Below are 21,257 nucleotides of genomic sequence, written 5' to 3'. Positions count from 1 at the left end.
CTTCTGGGAACAATACCTGAAGCATTTCCAGTTTTTGATCTATAAAACCATCATGAGGAGATAGTCCAAGAGTGCTTCCAGGATGCCTTCTCTTCCCCAACAACTGAATAAGGCAGGATGTCAGCTTTTCCAAAGTGCTTGAGCTGGCACAGAGTTGTAGAAGTGAGGGAATTCATAACCACCCCCCTCTGCCTTTGACAGGGAGCTGCAAGACATCTCATGCTAACAAAGGCTTTTTTAAGTATGGGTTTGTGCAATGCAGGATCTGTGTATGGGGACAAAAATGACAACCTGCAGTTTTTGCTGGATCCTTTGCAGAGTTGGTTTTGTAGCCATCGAGATCTTAAGTGCTGTATAAGTGGTTTGTGACACATCACCAATAAATTACAGGAGCAAACCAGAGCAAAAGCTGATGCGTGGTTGAGATGAGTAAATACAGTGACAGAGAGTGCAGATTTATGGGGAAATTAAACTGCATGGCCTGTCCATAGCAGTCATGCTCAGGGCAAAAGTTGGTCAAGAAATTTGCCATGAAGGAAAATTAGAGTTTTCCCCCTCCTGTGCTATCATTTGACAATGGGGAACAGATCTTTGCATTCTCACAGCCCTCTGCGAGAGGTCTGGGTTTGATTCAAGTGGATCCACAGGCTTGTGGTGCCAAAACAGGCAATTTCTGCACTCGTGTCTGAAGGCCAAATATATGGGTATGATTTCCTATAGTTTACAGTTACATGCTGGATCAGAGCTGTGCGTTTCATAAGCTGCCAGTCCAATTTAGTAGGGTCTTGGGAAATGTGTCCCCCAGGGAACGCTTACAATCAGCCTTATGTTTTGGGCTGATAGTGCCTGTTTTCTGGTACACACGTTAGCAGATCCATATGTGAGGAAATCCAAACGTCCTTCCATCCAGCTCATAACCTGGGCACTGGCTGTGTCTGCTGCCCACTGCTGATTTTCTGCTGGCTACATCCTCCAGTTCAGGAACCGTCCACTCTGGGAAGCACAAATGTACAACGGGGATCTGTGCAGGAGCTGCAGGTCCTGCACAGGTTTGAAAACCAGGAATTCTGAAAGTTCTTGAGTGTTTGAAAAAGGCACATTTCCATCTTTTCTGCAGGAAAGATTGTCTTGGGCTCAGCAGAGAGAAATGAGGGGCAGGAATTCGATGTCAAGGAGTTCATTATGTCTGTGGTGTCTGTTACAGACACTGTTGGCACATTTTGCTTCCCAACAGGCTCCTTGACAAATGTATGATCTACTACACCTCTCTCCTGCTCTTTTATTCATTTCTTTCTGTTTTCCTAGAGAGCAAGAGTAGAAATTAAAAAAAAAAAAAACAGTTGGCTTTAGGAAATACACTGTCCACAATATTTTCTTTTTGCAACTGTGAACTATTTTCACTGCAGGTGTGTTGTTGTTTCTGCCAGATCACCTGGCAATTGACTATGACTTCTGGGAACTTCAAAGCTAAATGTTCTCATGTAAAATTTCTATTTCAGCGACTGACATTTTCTATTTCCTCGTACTCTCGTCATGGCTGGGAAAGAACAAGAGTAACCAGCTTTTGTTAACCCTCATAATATTTAGTAGTCCTTTGCATCTGACTATACAATTTTTTTTTCCTTAAAAAGTGTGTTCAAGGCTTTGCAGCTGAAGATAAAGATTTATTGTTATGATCCATCAATATTCCCTGAAAAAACTCCCTAGAAACCAACTAGAGAGAAATATCATTCCTTTGTTGTGGCAGGGAGAAAAAGAATCTCATGAACTTTGAAAATGTGAGGCTTCTGTTGCCAGGACAGTTGGTTTCCTTGAACTGAAGTCTCCATCACCTGACTGTGTTCTTTGTGATCTCGCTTGGGTGTCTCCTACACTTTTCTGCATAAGATGAAAAAAGAGGAAATTTTGACCCGTCTCATTTGAATCAGATTTTCATTTCTTTCTCAGAAAAGAGGAAGACTGGGATTATCCTAACCATTGATGATCTTCCCACTGCAACAGGACCAGCTTCATGCACAACCCCTCCAGGAAGTTAAGAAAGGAGATTTGAAAGTCCATGAGTTGTAAAAACAAAAGCAGAAAAGAAGCGGCATCTCCAAAGCAAAAGGGATGTTTTGCAAGCTGCATATTTGGAGTGGTTATTTTGGCCCATCAACTCCAGAAGGATCTGCAATAAACATGCTAGGTCCTCTGTGATTTTATGCGATTTTATTTTATTTTTTTTGTTGATGTCGGCCTGATTCCAAGTCGCTCTTCATTCCAATCTCAACGTATATCTCCCTTTGTGGCACGGGGTTTATGTGCAGGGAGGATTAGTGTCAAAAAGTGAGATGAAAGCAGTGAAGAATTTGATCTTGTTCTTTTTCCACCCTGCACTTTTTGCTGTGTGTTAATTAGGGAAGATGCTGAAGAAGGACCAGCCCCTTAAAGTGCCAGCAGCACTTGGCAGGGACAGTGCCACGTGTCCCCTTCTGCAGGAGCAGTAACTGCACTGCGAGCACCCCACGGCCACAGTGCTCCCCACCCTGACCTGTGTGCTGCTTCCTAAAAATCCCAAATACTCCCACACAGGAGACCCACTGAGCCCACCCAGGATCCTGACCCATCCCACCCACAAAAGGCTGCTACTGCAAGGGCAGAGGGCCCAGGGAGCTGGAGCCCAGGACAGGGCTGTGTCCGTGGGGCAATCCCATGCTTTCCTGGACTCTACAGAGGGGACACAAAGTGTTTCCCAGTGTTCCAGAAGTGCCAAACCAAAGACATTCCAACTGTGACTCCCACGGGTCCCACCAGCCAGGCAGATGTTTGGGCAGGCTGCAAAAGTGACCTCAAACCTGACCCAGGATGGAGATGAGGAAGAAAGGCTGGAGTTGAGTGCTAGTATTAGAAATTTTTAGAAAAATTTAATATAGTAGTTGCTCTGAGTTAGTCTCATAATTAAAGAAAATTCCATCTTAAATCACAATTTTCCTCTTGATCGCTAACTTAGAGAGGCTCTAACTCTTGCCCCTGTTCAAGGGGGTTATCACAGGCAGCATTCCTGATCTCTGGTGTTTTCATTAAAAAATCAGGTTTGCCCTGGTGACTGAAACCAAAATGTCCCTTACTTGAGCTGTTTTGCAGTGTTGTTGTGCCTGTATCTGTCAGTTGTTCTTGAAAGCTTTGGGATGAGAGATTGGTAAATGCCAAATATTAGAACAGTGGCTGCTCCCTCATTGAAAGCAGAGCCTGGTTCCACCAGAATATCTGTTTATGAAGTGAATGTACTTCCTTGTCTTCAGGAATGGTGAAATGGAGGAATTCAGGAAGGACCAGCTTTTTGTAGGGAGCACTGATGTTCCATCTGTGGAGCACCAGGCCTTCAGGACTTTTTTGGAGATTGTAAAATACAAGCCAAAGATTGTAAAATATGAGCGAAGGCTTGTAAAATATGATTAGTGGCCACCAGCAGAAAACTTCAAGGATCTGCAACACAGGACACCACTTATTTAAAAGAAAGATGATCCGTATTATCAGAGAATGCAGGCTCAAGGGATAGAGGAGCTAATCCTTGCTGTCAGTTTTCCCATTCAGAAGACAAGGAAAAATATTCTGGTCGCCTATTTCATGACTTCTTCACTCACAGTAAAATTTCTTGAGGGGAGGCCCAGTGCAAGGGGTTTTGTCCTGCTTCAGCATCACTTCAGCGGGTGAACGGGGTTTGGAGCAGTGCAGGGCTGGTGTCAGGGCTTTGACCAGAATGGAATTTCTCTCTCCATGTTTAGGAAGCTTTCTGAGGCCCAGAGGGGAAGCAGTGGGCAAGTGCCAAGCAGTACAACTGATAGTTAAAATAAAATTTATACACCTTCCTCTACGGGTTCAAATTCTCCTGTGTACATGAATGAGGTTGGCTGCAGCCAGAAGAGGTTTCCATGAAGTGGCAAAGGAAATCTGTTTTAACAGAACAGGTTCCTGAAAATATCCTTATGCCACTTCTCTCTTTATGGTTTGACTTTTCTCCTTGTTACAGTGGTTCAGGCTGAAGAGTCTGGAAAAACATCAGGGTAAACAGGGCAGAGGGAATATCAGATGGAGATGAGGGATAGATAAGAAGCAAATTACAGTACATTTCTCATGGGTCATTTGGCTCTAGTCTTGAAAAGAAGAGGAAAAAAATCCCGAAGCAGTAAAAGAAAGAAAAAGAGACAATCAAAACAAATAAACCTGCCAGTGTTGCTGATTTCAAAGGCCTGTGAAATGTGCATATATGCTTCATAATGCTTTGCTGTTTTAAATGAAATGTTCCGTCCTTTAATCCTACTCACTGTCTCAGAAGTTAACTGCACAGTAAGATCACAATTCTCTCTGCCAAGGCTTTCCCTTTGTTTTCTTTTTTTTTTCTCCCTGCAAGTTATCCAGCCAGCATATCTTTTCCTAGTTCTGTGCACTTGATTATTTTCTGTAGTATATTATGGAGTTCTGTGTAGCTTAATAATTTTTTATGGTCATGCAAGGAAATGGGGCTTTTCAGTTCTTGCTGCTAGAGGGAACTCCAAAGTTGCTCCACTCTTGGACGTAGACCCTGCAAAAGCAGAGGGCTCAGTGATCAGATATTTATGGTCTGCAGCACTGCACCTCTTTCTAAACCTACCTAAAGGTTGTCTAAAGGTGGGCTCCAAGAACTGGGTAGTAAAGTCTGGAAGGATGAAGAGAGAGAAGGAGCAAATAATGTTGTGTACATGAACAGCCACCCCAAATTTTTGCCCAGAGCTCAGACAGAACATGTTTGACATTTGAAAAATTTTGCATCATCTTTTTCCCTGAGCCTCTGCTCTTTCTTATCCTGGCCAGAACCAGCAGCAAAAGTGCCGGGGGAAAAAAAAAAAGAGAAAAAAAATCTGTTTTCACTGTACTTCTGAATCTGAGCCCAGGTTTGTGAAGGATTTGGCAAGGATTTACAAACCTTTGAGAGAATCCGTGCGGAGATCTGAGGAAACCCGCCTCCCTCCTTTAAAAAGCAAGTTGCCTTGGCCAGAAATTGGGCAAAAGTTGGTCGTTTCAACTGAGGTTTCCTTTGAGATTTTGGATTTGAACCTGAAACTGCACTTTGAGAATCAAAATTTGCTCTAACTCTAGATTTACACTGGAGCAAATACATCACAGTCAGTGCTGATATTTGTGTGCAGCCCAGGGAGAGCAGAGGTTGGCTCAGAGTGCAAACCAAGAACAAACCAAGAGAGGACCCAGCACAAAGTCTGGAGTAGTCCAGGCATCAAATTTATTCCAACCTGTTGCTGTGGTTCAGCCTGTTAAGTAGATACTGCATTTACAGCATCCAGGAGTTAAGTGATTGCATGAAATAGAGCTGTACCATTTATTGGAAGTCTTTTATGAGAAGGTCAGAGAGGGCTGAGCAGGGAAGTGCCCTTAGGGTTCTAAGATGATAATACTGATTTTAGAACTTAATAGCAAATAATTTCCTATATGTTTTGGGTGGTTTTTCCTCTCAGTCCTCAGATTTATTGTTACAGTAGAAATTTGTGTATTTCCAGGACTGTCCTGCTGGAAAGCCTGGGTTTCAAAGCAAATGTAATGAAATTGGTAACTTGACAATTGTAAAAATTCTCTACTTTCAAGCAAGGAGGTGCTCTCAGTCTCTGTTGCAGGATAAAGAAAACCCAGACCCAAAGAATTCCCATATTTTTTACAGTAAAGTTCTTCTTTTCTTTCTATAATTTTTTTTACATATTTTTTTAATTGGGTGAGTAAAGCCTGAGTCACTATCCTAATGGTAGAATGAATTCATTTTGGAAAAGGGAAACCTGGGATCAATGAACACCCAGAGCTTTATAGCCACGTGGGCTTTTATTTTGCATTATTTTCTGCTTAGGGGTTGGTCTTAACTGTAAAATCTGTCAGTGATGTAAAAACCCCTGGTCCAGCTTTAACAGGCTCACCTGAACGCATTAACAGTGTCACAGAGAGCAACACAGAGTTCAGCAGGGGCTACAAACCTATCCAAGGAGCTGGATTTATATTTGAACAATTATCCTAAGTGGCTTTTCTTGGATCCTTATCGTTATTATATTTTTTTGCCAAAACATCTCTCCTCTCTTGTAACGGGAGATCAGATTTGGGGCCTGTAGAAGACATTTGATAAACTGAAATTCTTTTAGAGCTGCCAAGCCTGCATGTGCTGACACTGCTTGCAATTTATGCCTGTGGACATGACCTAGCGGCTGCCTGGGTTGGATGTGGCTGGAATTACAGTTCCACACTTGGATTTCGGTGTGAACACAGGCAGTGATCTGGATCTAAACCGGGACCCGAAGCCTCTCACTTGTAGTATTCTGGTTCTGCTCTGTTTCAGGCTCTGTCCCAATCACTGAAAGATTTATACCTTTATCAATAAATTATCATGACTTTTACTACACTTACGCCAGTGTCTTAAATTAACACTAAACTCAGTGTAGATGAGGCACGCTTCCTGCTGCACATGATTTATGGCAATCCGTCTGAAATGAGGAGCAAAATTGAATTTGCCAGCAAAGGCAAATCTTTAACATCAGGTCAGACACAAATTTTATTGCACATCCATTGCTAAAGAGGGTTTGTAGATTGTCTTTTTTAATACAGGTCTTTTTTATAGACCTGTAGCACTTCAGGCTTTAAAAAAAAAAAAGGAGTTAGAAATATTTGCAGGTCTGAAATCTCTACTGTGTCTTTGCATCAGGTTGGAGGTGACAGACAGGACAAACGTAGCAGTTACACGGCACTGATAAACTCTCAGCTTGAGGGCCGTGTCCCTTTTTGATGACCTGCCTTTGGGAGAAATGTGGAGAGTGTAGATAAGAGCGTCAGAAACAAGCAGAGGTCTTAAAGCAGTGAGAAAGGCTGAGGAAACAAGGTGGTTTTAGCCTAAAAATGAAATGGTGTACAGGAGATATAATAGGCTCTCAAACAAGTAACAGGTTTGGCAAAGCAGAAGGGAATCAAATCTCCCTGTCAGTGGGGAATGGCACAAACAGTCATCTAATAGAGCAGAAAAGATTCAGGTAGACCTTTAGAAAAAACTTTGTGACCATAAAGGAATTGAAACAAGGGCTGCAGGTTACTGGGACAGTGACAGAGTCCCTGTCGTGTGGTTTTAAGTGAGCTAAATAAAAATTTGCTCGGTGACACAGAAAGATGCCCCAGCTCTGGGGTGAAGGGCTGGCAGCTGTGGTCTCTGGACATCCCTTCCACACTCATTTTTCTGTGACTGTACAACAGAGGGCAAAAGGCAGCTCTCACACGGGCATCAACACTGCCTCTCCAAAAGCAGAGTTAGCTGTCTAACCACCCAGGACTGAGAAATCACAAGGGGAAAAAATAAATTGCAGCTGTGCACATCTGCCAAATGGCCCCATTTCAAGGTCAGCTTTCAGTGCTGTTGCAGTCGTGGCTCTTGCCATTATCTTCAGGAAGAACATCCTTTATCTCAAAACTGTTCTTGCTGTTCACTTTCACTGCAGATACTGAGAATCTCTCGGTGGACACTGCACCCTGAAGCCTTGGGCTCTCTGTGTGGGTTGGACAACCAGGACACACACTTGGTGGGTGCCTGTCCACACACTCACTGCTGTGCTCCTTGCTGCTCCACTGAATCCTGGGGCCAGGATGAGACCTGGAGGGACACAGGGAACACCACCGAGACCTTGTCAGCCGCACCGTGTTGGGAATCACAGCTGGATCTATCACAGGCTGATGGAGACCCTTCCAGGGTTGTCCAAAAAAAAAAAAAAGCTTTCTCTTTGTTTAAACCATGCACTGTGGTTTAGGCTGGGCTGACAGTTCTGAGAGTGGACACAAGGAGTCTTGGGAAGAAGAGTGATTCACTGGGTCCCTGTGATTCCAGCAGATTTACTCTGTCCTGCTGTGTGCTGAAGCCAGTAGGTAAAGGATAGCACACTGCATGTCAGTATTGAAAATGGAGATATTTTGAGGCTGACTTCCCAATTCAGGAGGTGCTGTTGGTTTTTGTTGTTGTCAGTTGGGTTTCTTTTAAGGATGAAATGCAGTGCCTTCTGTTCCTAACAAACTCACCAGGCAGTTGCAGACCATACTCCATAGTGAGTAGATAGCAAGGTTCCTACTCTGTGTTTGGGTAGGGTCTTGCAAATAATCCCCTGAGTACCCTGTTTGTTTTCTTGCTGTAAAGCGACACTTGTCTTTGAAGGAAAAAAACAAAACCAAAACAAAGTCAAATAAAGAATAACTGGGAGCAAACAGTAGGAAACATTTTCTAACAATAAGGGCTGGAAGACTCTGTGTTCCTTGCAAAAACAACCAGGAGTGCAAGAGGCTGCAGCCCAGCCACATCAGGGAAACCTGGGGAAGCCCCTCTCTGACCTGGCACAAAAAAAGGAGGAAAAGTTGCCAACCCCCAACAAAACTGCTCAACCCTAGTCACCAAAATCAGATTTAATATGATTAAACCTGATATCAGCTGAGTTTAAGAGCAATTGCCAAATGTGTTTGTGGTTCAGAACAGAGGTTTGTGGCTGGGTTTGGATGTGGAGCTGACGTCCACCAAAGGGAGCTCATCACAGTGGCTCCCACAGGCAGGTGGGGCTGGTGGCCAAGGGCTTCACCTCATCGCCTGGGGACGAGTCACGGCCCAAATGGACAGGAAACGGGTTTGACAGATGAGACAGGCACGGGGATAATGGCTGGGTGACTGATAGGGTGGGCTGTGTGATGGGTAGGGCCACCGAGAGACACTGCTGTGTGAGCTAAAAACTCCATTAGACCGAAACTGGAGCTTTGCACGGGATCCATATCCCTGACTGAGGGCTGGGGCTCACTGGATGAGGCTGAGCTGCTGCACAGAGCAGTTTCAGAGGGCTTTTTACACTGCAGCGGAGGCAAAAAGCAAACAAAAACTGTGCATTGAACAAATAAGTCGATGAAAAGATCTGGGTGGGAATGTGAGCATTGCCTGATACGATTTGGTGTCCCAAATGGCCTTAAACAGCCCATAGAATTTCTATGTCTAAAACAGATTCCAGCAAAGGAGACCTTTTATGATGCACTAATAGGCTCATTAGTCTTTCTCCAGCAAGGCACGCTCACAGCATCGTATGTTTTTTCCATTACAGGAATTACACGTGTTTTGTTGTGCTTTGGGTTTTGTTTTGTTTTCCACATAGACTTGCCCTGACAGTTCCCCCATTCAGGTTTATATTGGAGGTACCATCTCGAGCCAATGAATTTTATGAAATATGTTGCTGGCACTCACAGAGAGATGCATAAAGGAAATATTCTAATGACAGTTGGAAAGGCTTTGATCCCTTTCCAAGACTGCACTCACGTCTTTGAAATGCGAGTTTGGCAGTGCTGGAAAGGCTGGGCTCTTTGGCTCTCTTTGGCACGAGCCCATGTGACAGACATAATGTCCTCTATCAGGGGACCCACATAACCTTGAGGAGTGTAAGCAGTGCTCGTGGATTGCACTGGGTCAGATAGTCTGGGCTGATAACGAAGCAGGGGGGAGTCAGCCTAGTCCAAGGCAATAACTGAAAGCTATTTTGACCTGGTAACTGTTGGGTCTGCTGCCTGCGGCTACAGAGTTGGACATGAACTGCAAAAGTAGTTAATTTATGCCTCCTTGAGTGTAGGAATGTGGCGATGATGGATAGGGATGGGAGGTTATTAGAAACATGGGGAGGAAGGAGAGGATGGAATTCCAGCTTGTGTTTTTATCTCTTACACACGCACACGCTGGTTCCTCACATTCTCTTGGCTGCCTCACGGGTGTGCAGTGTCCAAGCCCTCACTGCCACACTCACACCTCTGCTCCTGCACGCTCACACAGGCACACGCTCACACACTTCCCAGGGCTCTGCCTGAGCTCAGGGCTCGGGCATGTTTACGTGCTGGGGTTTGCTGGCTGCTCCCATGAAGGAGTTTGCATTTACTGCCTTCCAAGCATGATCTACTCACACCTACACCCGGGCAGATCCTTTGCTAAAAATCCTCTTGGCATTCTGTTCTTCCACCACTAAATACATTCTGCTCATTCACAGCCTTCCCCTGGCTAGCAGAGAAAAGTGGTCAGAGAAATACCATAAACCCAAGTCAAAAGGACTTAGTAGGATGGATTTACATAAGGCATGAATCCAGTCTCAGTGAAGCATTGCCATCACTGGCCAATTAGTTAAATGCTGTCTGCTCTGGATGTTTTCTGCAGTAATAATCCATGTAGCCCTGGATGTTGGAGCACATGTGCTGTATGGAAGAGAAAGAGCAACTCTGGCCGTGCGCTGAGGAGATAAACAGGGATTGGATTGTGTAAACGATAAGCAAAGAGACAGCTGAGAATAAAGAAATATTAGTTTAGATTATTTGAAACCATAAGAGAAGAGGAAGGATAAAAATGGTAATCTCAGGAGGGAAGCTGGATTATAGTTACTCCTAGAGGGGTTTGCATGTGCATAAAGCATCTGCATCCAGAGTCAACAGCCGCCGCCTCTGTCCAGGCAGCAGGACCTTCCTTCCCGCTGTGATACAAGCACATAAACATTGTTCTAATCAGACTCAGTGCTTCTGTTTCTGCCCCCCTCTCTCATACGGAGCATCACATCACTCCCACATTCTCTCTTGCACTTTTGCTCACCGTCAGTGATGCTGCCATAGGTGCAGGCACACACTGTCCCCTCCCCATGGTCACACCCCGTGTCACATATTCCCCTAGTGCTCTCACACTGGCATTCGGAAATGCACATCAGTTCTCACATGTAATTTCAAACTATTGCTCGGGGATGTGTCTAAGAAGGAGCCCATGCTTGGAAAAGGTGCTTTCTAAGGCACAAAGAACACCCTGGGAGTAGATTGTGCAGAGCCTCAGAGCATTGTGCAGATGCAGGCACGACAAGCTTGAGGAGCTAAGGGTTTTTTTTGAGGAGCTAAGTCTGTGTGTTTTCCATGGATGTGTTGGGAACACTGGAGAGATGAGAAATGTGTAAAGGGTCACAGTACTGACCTGTCCTTCAGGATGTCATCCCCATTTGATCAGAATATAAACACTGTATGGAATGGAAACATCCCCTTCCACTGGTGTCCCCAAAGAGCACATCTTCGTCCATGACTCAGCCAGGGCCTGGGGACACCCAGCCATGATCTATTTTGGAGGCAATGACTTCAGCAAGTGGCAGGGGAAGCTATTGTGGAAATATGAATGTGTTTTCCATTTGGGAGTCCTCCAGGGAAGGACAAAAAGATCTTGGTGCTGAGCCAACTCCCCTATTTTTTCTTCACCCTTCTGGGAGCAAAAGCCTTGCAAAGTGTGCAGGGAACCCTTCTCAGAGCCTCTGGGAGTGTGTGGTTTGGGAGAGCTACGTGAGCCTTACCCACACCCACACCCACACACAAGGAGGGACTCCAGGGAGCAGGAATCCACCTGCTCAAGACCATCGTGGTGTCCTTTCCTTACAGCCTTCGAACTGTGCTTGGCTCTGGGTGATCACTGTCTCTGGGGTCTTCACTGTCAAGTGAAGATACTACAACATATTCCTCTTCTAGCTTTTCTCTTATCAAAACACTTCATATCAAAAGCCAGTGTGAGCTGGAAACACAGAACCAATGGCTTTAATCTTACATTTTGTTTTCTCCAGCTTTACTGTGAGTTAGAGCAGTGCAAGCAGTGTGGCACCATGGTAAGTGCACTGCCAAGCAGCTCCTGTATTTCAGTATTAGAAAATCTACTCCTTCAAAGGAGTAAAAAGTACCTCCAACAGCCATCAAGCTTAAGGGATTGGCTTAGCTTGCCTGCAAACAGATTGCTGTGTAATTTCCAGACATCCCAAAAGCTTAGAGAAATGCTTCTCACCCTGGGAGGACCTAAGGAGCCTTAGGAATTTATGTCATGGTATGGTACCACTCCTGCAGAGAGCTCGTTTCTGCCAAGGAAACCTCTTGGCACAACTGTGCCTGTTGGACACAGCAATTCCCAACCAGCTGTGGCATGTCAGGGTTAGGCCACATGGTCTCAGCACAAGTGGCTGCCACTGGTGCTACAGGAGTGACCCTGTGAGCTGGTGTAGTTGTGGCGCCAGCCTGAGGATGTGAAACTCGTTATTGTGAAGGAAAATTAGAGGTAACAACAGCGAACAGCTTAGAGGAAATGTGCAAGCTAACTGCTGGTGTAAAAAGATTTACTGACCATAATACTTGGTTAATTACGTTCATAATAAATAGATTCCTATGCTTACCTTGAGAATGTGGACAGCTTTATGTATTTACCTTGGATTTTGTGGCCTTAGTTAATCAATGGCCTGAAGTTTTAGATGAGATTCACTACGTCAATGCAAAGTAATCAAAGTTTGGGAGTGGGTTATTAAAACATTTCAGGTGATTGAAATGCAGGATATTATAAGACCTTTGCCTGGATTGCAGCACTTCTTCAGGGTTTTGTTGCTTTTGTGTCACCTTTAGGAAAAAAATGCTTTTCTTTTTCTACAGAGCATACTTAGATGTCAATGAACTTAAGAACATACTCAAACTGGATGGATCCACGCACCTCAACATCTTCTTTGCCAATTCCTCTGAGGAAGAGCTGGCTGGAGTGGCAACTTGGCCCTGGGACAAAGAAGCCTTGATGCATCTAGGTGAGTGATAAAGATGTTTCTTCTTTGCAAAGCATTCTTTTGAGGCACTAAGAAGGAAAGACAAATATGCATTAAGCTCTGTTCTGATTTCTTATCATTCCTCTAATATATAGTCAGGGGAAAAAAAGTATTTCACGATTCCCAGATACTGGCTCACAACCAGGAAAATATTAGGTTATAAACCCAAAGCATATTATGGTATTTGTAGATGATGTCAAGCCGAAAGTATTTCACCTTTTCAGTGAAGCTACTTTACAGGGCATTCACTCCATGGGAGCAGTTTGCAGAAGATTGGGGGATAGGTGTGGGGATGAGGCAGAGGTGAATCTTTAACCTTAGCCTAAGATCTGATCCTTAGTTCATTATCAAGTATTCAATTAACTCACAGACTGAAGCTAAAATCTGCTGCTATTTTTCTCTACCAATGTGCAAAAGAGAAAACTGCTGAGGGATTATATTTCTAATGTTCATTTGAGTGGAACTGGAAAGAGTTCACTGCCCTGCAGATTGCCTGGTGTGTTTCATAACCAGGTTGCTGCTGGAACCCAGGGATCCAGACAAAGCTCTGCAGCCTCCCAAATGACTCACTGCCACCTGCAGTGCCACTGGACCTGTGTTCCCTGCAAAATGTCAGAGGAGCCTCAAAAAGTTCAGAAGGCACTGACTGAGTCAGTATGAGCTTCTTTTAACTTCACAAACCTCCCTTGAGCTGCCAACCTGGTCTGGTCATCTCCTCTGAGCAGGGGTTCTCATTGGTTTTCCAGACATTTCTCCAGCTCGTCCAGACCTTCCTAGGCTGGAAGTGAAGCCCAGTTTCATCCAAGCTAAATCTTTGTGACAGATTGTTTCAGCTAGTTTTTATATTACCCAACCCCATGTTGAGCTAAATAAAAAAAGATATGGGGAACATAAACCTAAATGAGGAGAACAAGGAGCGTTTATTGTCCTAAAACATGCAACGGAAGTTGAGCCATAGCCATCAGTCAGGGGGGCTTTTCCATGGTGAAAAATACCCCAAAAATGAGATGTTACCATGTTTTTATGGTCACCTGTCTCCATAGCAGAGAGAGGCTCCATGGTCAGACCAAGCAGTTGAAACTGGCTGCCTTCCTTCAGTTTAGTGAATGTTTTATTACAACACCCAGCTCTGCAGCTGCTCTGGAAGATGTGTGAGCAAACTTCCCTTCCCAAGGAGCAGCACTGATACACTGACACTCCTGCTGAGCTCAGCTGGAGCTGAAGCCACTTCCACTCTGGCTTGTCCGCAGCCCCATCTCTGTGGGCTCCTATTGGGAGCACACAAACCAGAAGGTTCTGTAAATGCCCACCAGTGACCATTCCCCAAGGCAACATCTGGCAAAAACAAAGACAGATCTTAACCCCAGCCTTGAGCAGCACCCACAGCGATGGGATTTCTATCACTTTGGGATGACAATCAGTGTGGATTGACGGTTGTGGGTTTGATCCCTGTATGGGCCATTCACTGCAGAGTTGGACTCAGTGATTCCTGTGTGTCCCTTCCAACCCAGAACATGCTGTGATTCTGTGAAACATTAGCCCCAGAGTCACTGCCCAAGATATGGCTGCAATATAGCTGCTCCCTCCGTAAATGAGGACTTTCACAGCTTCCCTTCGTGTTGCCATGGGAGGGAGCAGACAACAAGGGGAGAGCTCCAGAGCGCCGAGAAGAACCTTCTGCAAGAGGGCTGGGGCTCTCCCAAAGCCCTGATGAGTTCTTCTGTCACTTCGTTAAGCTAATTGTCAGCATCATGCCTGAGCAAAACAATTTAAATTCCGCTCCTACAGAGCAATGAGAGAGTTCATTGACCATAAAAAGATCTCACAGGAAAAAAATAGACATTGGACAACAGATTAAATTTGACTTGCCATAGAAAAAAAAAAGTAAAAAATAAATAAATAATGCTCATAATTTCCTGTCATAATAGCCCTCCCAGACCTGTGCTTGGTTTGTAAGAATTCATCTTTAATCTTTTTTACTCTCTTCTATAAATCCAATATGTACTTAATAAAAAATATGAAATATGTCCTGTGGTGCAGATCTAAAGGCTGGGATAGAGATTGTCTGGGTGAGGGAGTTTATCTTTTCTGTAAAACTGCAATTGATTTAGATTCTTGACAGCTATAAAAAATATAAATTTTCAACAAAGGCAAAAATAAAATCTCCCTCTCCAGCTGCCTCAGGGTTCTGCAATGCCAGAACAATTTAAGCAGCCTCTATTGAAGGCACATCCTGCTGTGGAATTTTACCAATATTCCTGCCACTGGGAAACAAACTCTGGAGTTATTTTTAGGATAGAGAATCCCCAAAAACATGTTAGGGTACTCTTTGGGTGTAAATGGCTCCACCTGGGTAGAGACCAAGCACGAGAGAGCTTGTGATGGTGAGTGTATTGGTTTGGCACAGCCTGGTTTTAGGTAGCAGGGGGGCCACAAAGGTTGCTCCTGTGAGGAAGCTGCTGGAAGCTTCCACCTTGTCTGGCAGAGCCAGTGGCTGATGGCTTTGAGGATGGACATGCCGCTGGTCAAAACTGGGCCAATGACAGAGGTTGGTAACGCCTCTGTGATAACAAATTTAAGAAGGAAATCAAAACAAGATTTTGGGATTCTAGTCAGAGAAGAGGAGAAGGTGAGAACATGTGAGGGAAACAACATGGAGACACCAAGGGCAGTGGAGAAGGAGGGGCAGGAGGTGATCCAGGAGCCAGAGCCGAGATTCCTCTGCAGGCCGTGGTGAGACCATGGTGGAGCAGCTGTGCCCCTGCAGCCCCCGGGGATCCACGGGGGATGCAGAGATCCACCCACAGCCTGTGGGGATCCCTGGGGGATTCAGAGATCCACCTGCAGCCCCTGGAGGAGCCCCACATCAGAGTGGGTGGATGCCTGCAGGAGGCTGTGATCCAGTGGGAGTCCCAGTGCAGAGAGAGGAGGTCCCTGCTCCCAGGCTGGAGCAGCCTGGCCTTGGAGCACTGCACCCCGTGGCAGAGTGACCCCCGGCGCAGCAGTTTTGGGGGGCTGTGTGCCCGTGGGAGGGGCTCACGCTGCAGCAGGGGCGGTGTGGCTGCTGCTCCTGAGAGGGGACCCACGCCAGGGAAGTTCACAGAGAGCTGTCTCCCGTGGGAGGGACCCCACGGCCTCACAGGAGCAGCGGAAGGAAATCCCGGTGATGAGCTGACCAAACCCCTGTGCCCTTTCCCCTGCGCTGGGGGGGAAAGGTGTTCTAAGGGCTTATTTTACTTCTCATTATCCTCTTCTGATTCTATTAGTAATAAATTCACTTAGCAACTTAAGTTGAGCCTGTTTTGCCCTTGAAGTGTTTCTCCCGGTCCTTATCTCACTCATGAAGTGTTGGTTAATTTTTTTTTTTTCCTTTTCCCTCCTCTGCCCAGCTGTGGCAGGGGAGGGTGAGCGAGCGGCTCTCCTGGGTGCCTGGCACTGGGCCAGTGTCAAACCACGACAGGGAGAGAGAGGAATCATGGGTTTATTGTGGAGCTGCATACTGGTAGGTCTGTATATAATTAATTGGGAATGTGAAGAACTGGAGTAAGGAACAGTTCCGTGCTGGGAAAAGGAGGTGCAGATGCTACATGTGGCGTAATAGACAAGATGCTGCAGCGTGGTTGGTTTTATTCACTCTTTTGTGTACGTATTTAAATTTTCTATTCTTTTTTCTTAGTACTCTCTGTGTATTTGTACATGTCCATGGGACTCCTCTCCACCCTCTGCATATTGCCTCATGTGCCCCTGCTCGGAGGGAAGATCTTTTCTCTCCTGCTATTTGTGTGTGTATCCCTTCAGGACATCCAAAGTGCTCCTTCCTCTCCCTTCAGCACTGACACAGTTTCAACTGAAGTGCTGAATTTTGTGTTTTGGACAGTGTTCTTGGAGGAAAACGTGAGGCAATGGGGAAAATCAATGCAAAACCACAGTCAGGGAGGTCTAGGAAAAGGAACTCCAAGGAAAGGCTGAAGGGATTACAGTGACTCAGATTGAAGGGAAAGAGCCTGAAGTGGGGTTGATGACAATCTCATAAAAGCTGATGAAAGGGGAGGAGAATCTTCTGTTCTTCATATCTGTGTGAGGAAGGACTTGAAGTCATGAGGTTCAATTGCCAAAAAATCAATTCAGATTAGATGTGAGTTAAATCCTTGCAGCCGTAGGGATGCTGAGTGCTGACACTGATTGCTGGGGCACTCATGTCATCAGGGGTTGTGAAGAGGCAGCAGGCCAGTGTATGTGAGGGATGGTATAGACCTAATTGGTTCTGTGTTGTTTGAGAGTGGAATTTAGAGGACTTCCTAAGAACTTCATGGTCTTATTTTCCTCTAATTTCATGGTTGTTACAACCAAGTCTCCAGACAGATGAGGATGAAGAGTCTATGGTGCATCGGAACCCGGTGATCTCATCTTCCCTGTGCTACAGTCACTGATAAAGTTCCTCCTGCCAAAACATTTTCTCTCCTCATTGTCACTAAATTATTAGAGTACCATGTCCAAGATTTATATTCCCAATATAACTTTAACAAGCAGTCTCCTCTTCTCATGGTAGGCAGGACACAAAAAGAGTTTTAAATAAAAGGCTTGGAAAAGTTGAGATCAACAAGCTAAATAAAGAAAATATCAAGCATATCTTAAATACAAAGGTACACCTAACTGAGCTAAAAATATGATTCATATGATTAATTCAATGTATTGTAAATCCTCACTAATTTGCTGTTTGCTTATTTAAACTTCCCTTAAGTCATACAACAAAAAAACCCCGTTAGTTTTCTTTGCAAACATTTAATAACCACGCAGTTCTTTTAGAGTTATCACATTACAGGATTTCATTTTTTTGACACGTTAGACTTTAATGCATATTCATTAGTGGACTCTGCAGTTCAGATCAAGCCAGGCTTGTCTGAGTCCATGAACAGTGTGTTTCTGACAGTTACTCCAAAGCTGCCTCCCTGACACCCTGCAAAAACTGCTCCAGCCTTGGGTGTTCTCACTTTGCTTTATCCAGCTCTTAATTTGCAAATATTCGTGCAGCCTTCTGCAATTCTCAGGGTGTTTCAGAAGTTAATAGGCTTTTCTCACATCTTTACCCTGTGGAATAATATACACAGAGTGTTCCAGGTGTGTTTTGTTTGACTCTTGGTGTCAAATACATTGCTTACACCTATCTGGGCAGAGTCACACTCTTTAAGCACATGAAATTATTTGAAATTGCATAGTAGGAAGTAATTTCATGCAGGATTTTCCTCTAGGTTAACAAAAAACCCAAATCGAGCTTATTCAGTTGAAAGACTGATTGTTGCAGCGTTTTTGGTTCAGGATGTTGAGCTTTGTCCCACAGTTCCTCATCCTTAGAGCCCCAGGTTAAGGGTGAGATGAAACTTTGCTGTGCAGGAAATGTGTCCGGTTCTGCAAAACCTGTCTGTGCACAGAAGATCCAATGAACTGCCAGAGGACCTACCCTTAGGAATGTGTTCTTTTCCCTTTTTCCTGCTGTCCTGAGGAACACAAGGCAAACCCAGGTGCTGCTCTCTTTTCCCCTTGCAGGTGGCATCGTGCTGAATCCCTCCTTCTATGGAATCCCTGGCCACACGCACACCATGATCCATGAAATCGGGCACAGCCTGGGGCTCTACCACGTCTTCCGGGGGATCTCCGAGATCCTCTCCTGCAGTGACCCGTGCATGGAAACAGAGCCCTCCTTCGAGACTGGGGACCTCTGCAGTGACACCAACCCTGCTCCTAAGCACAAGCTGTGTGGGGACCCTGGGCCTGGCAATGACACCTGTGGTTTCCACAGTTTCCTGAACACGCCCTTCAGCAACTTCATGAGTTACGCAGGTACTGGGCTTTTCTGGGATTGCTGGGGAGGTCTGTGGCTGGGCAGGAGTGAAGAATTGCAGTGTTACCCCTGATTTCTCAGTCTGTTTCTTGTGGGGCTTTATACTGATAAAGGTCTAGGACCGGGCTTGAATCCCTTCTAGTTCTCCTTTTGTTTTATCCCAGTTTTCCCCAGCTTCGCAGAGTTTCATGTGAAGACTAGGCAGAAGGTTTGGGGGATGGAAGAAATGAGATAAGCATTAAGAAAACAGCTTCCAAAGGCTCTGCGGCAAACCTGACACCCTATTTCTCTGGGATCTGGATGCCTGTTCTATGAGATCTTTCAAAAACTCAAATCCAGAGATTGTTTATACTCTCCCAAGGAGCTCTAGAATGTCGGGTGATATTGATACCACCAAGGCTGTTGGATAAACCTGTGACAAGTGGACAACTCCTGAGGCCCTGCTCGTGCCTCCAGGTGTCTGTTGAAATGCCACGTCCAGGTTTGATTTGGAATCACTCACATCCCAGTTCCATCACTAGAATGTGAATAGCGGGATTCTGCCTGGTCAAGGACTACCAGTGTGCTGTCCTGGTTTGTACTGGGAGTGCAACTACAGAGGCTCCATATCAGTGTGGTAAAGCCACCCCTCAAAGCAAAAGCTGATGTGATCACAGTTCTTCAGCCACAGGTCTGCTGCCCAGATGTGCCAGGTTCTGGCATTCCTACCAACAGAGCATATCCCAAAGAGGGCATTTGCTTTTGTGACCCTGTCCAATTGGATGAGGCTGGATTGCAGTCCTTGGTGCACCCCTGGAAGCTCAAGGGGAGCTGAAAGATCCTCTGTTATTTCTCAGAAGGAACAGGGGATACCTTGACTCATATTTCCCTTATTTTGGGCCACAGGGTCTCTCTGTGGTGACAATCTATGACAGTGAGCTGTCAGCATCAACAACATTTTAAAGGCAACCAGTATACTCACAGACACTGAAGGGCACCTTTTTACTCCAGGCAAAAACACAGACTGCCCACTCAAAAGGTCACAGGATTGCTTATTCTGTAATAAAACTGTAGAGAAGCAAAGTGTTTAATGGCATCTGGGGCATGGATTGAAATGATTTATAACAGAAATGCTTTTATGCCCTTCGTGGCAGTAGCTAAGAGTGTTGTTGAGTTTTCTCTCTATTTTTCTATTTGTTTAGAGGGTGCTTTCAGGGAAAAACCCACCAAGTCAGCTCCTCGGTGTGCTCTGTGTTGTGGAGCCTGTGGTCAGGCAGGGAGCCTGAGCACCCGGGCCAGCCTCGTAGTGGACCTCTTATCCCCCAGAAGAGGCAGGGCCACCCCAGATGACAAAATCCCCCCACCAAATCTGCTTGTGTGGATGTGGCGAGGGGCGGAGCGTGCCTGATTCACAACTCTGAGCTCTCTTCTTCCAAAGAGAACTTGCCTTGCCAGCTGACTTGGGAGCTGAGGCAGAGGCAGACCACAGAGATACCCATCTGCTCCTGGGAGCTACATGTGTGCTGGTGTTCTGAGATGAAACCTTTTCTTTTTCCTTGAAAAATTAAGTGAAGCGACATGATAAGCATCTCTAGAGCTCAAGCATGAATCTGTTTGTTTTTCTGTTGTTGTCAGTGGAGTAAAATATATCAGGGTATCAAATTGCTGTCAAAATACCTTTGAAACGTAGGTTGAGGTCATGCAGTTCTAGGAATTGCCTTTCTTTCCTTTCTGTTTTGCTGCTCATGTACAGCTTGATCATATTGTGTTTGTCTGTCTGTCCCTGCCCCATCCATCTGTCCAGTTACCCCCAGCCCTGAGCAAAGCACTGACTTAGATAATTTTTAGTTTTCCTGGAATTACAAGTTACAATGGCCAAAAGATTAGGTAGTGTGAGAAATAGGACTTGTAAATTATTTTTACAAGTCCAAATAGCTGTGGTGTTCCCAAATAAAAGATAAGTTAGTTTTTTAGATGACTTTTCATGAAATCGTTAGGAGTTCTTCCTCTGAATTCCGTTGGAGTATTCATCCCAGCAAAGTATAGAATTTCTCTAATTATTTCTTTATCTGAGGATCTTGAACCTCTCTTGATATTGAGTGGAACACCTTTCTCCCTCGCCTCTCCTCCCTCTCCCTCCCCCAGGACACAGCCTGTGCTGATGTTTAAACAGATTGAGAATGCAGGTCATCTTGCTGCTGTGCCATTGTCTCACGGCTTTGTCCTATATATATTTTATTGTTCTTTTATGATGGCTATTAAGGGCCTTTGTCTCCTTCTGTGCTTCCGTGAAGAATATTTATGGCTTTTACAGCGTGCTCAGGGGTAGACCATCGATAATTATTGAGGAAATCCAGAGATGTCACATTAAAGCAGCTTTTTGCATACCCACAGGGATTTGTAGATTTTATCAAGCGGGTGGTGTCTGTCTCTCTGCTGTGCATGTTTGATCAGAGGAGGGTCACTGCTCAGTGGAATTGGGAGAGACACAGGGAAACATGTGAGCTGGTGTGTCCCTACTGTGGGGCAGCTGGAGTCTGAGCAGGATCCCGGCCGGAGCTGTCTCCTTTTGCCTGCATCTCTGGGAAGATGTGGCCAGGTTTTAAATTAGCCAGCAAACACTCACTTCTCTTTAGAAGAAACTCATATTTTCTTGTTCCTCTGGAGTACCACAGGGCACAGACTCACAAACATCAGAGCACCACTGTCACCATATTGAACTTACCCGCGACTCCCCGAGCAGCCTCCGGTGACCTGCATCTTCCCAGGGAAGTACAGCACTTGACCTGTGCGGA

At 45.2% G+C, this 21,257-nt stretch overlaps 1 protein-coding gene across 1 annotated transcript in view; it reads left to right on the top strand.

Annotated features, from left to right (window-relative positions):
• PAPPA (pappalysin 1) overlaps nt 1-21,257 on the top strand; it is a 180,306-nt gene that overhangs the window by 39,231 nt on the left and 119,818 nt on the right. The window contains exons 3-4 of the mRNA XM_010397645.4: nt 12,481-12,626; nt 18,189-18,482. Coding sequence (XP_010395947.2) covers nt 12,481-12,626; nt 18,189-18,482 — 440 coding nt within the window. The remainder of the gene's footprint in view (nt 1-12,480; nt 12,627-18,188; nt 18,483-21,257) is intronic.

This window comes from Corvus cornix, chromosome 17 (assembly GCF_000738735.6).
Source record: "Corvus cornix cornix isolate S_Up_H32 chromosome 17, ASM73873v5, whole genome shotgun sequence".
NCBI classification, from domain to species: domain Eukaryota; kingdom Metazoa; phylum Chordata; class Aves; order Passeriformes; family Corvidae; genus Corvus; species Corvus cornix.
The sequence above is the reverse complement of the archived record's forward strand: the minus strand, read 5'-3'. Positions and strand labels throughout refer to the sequence as shown.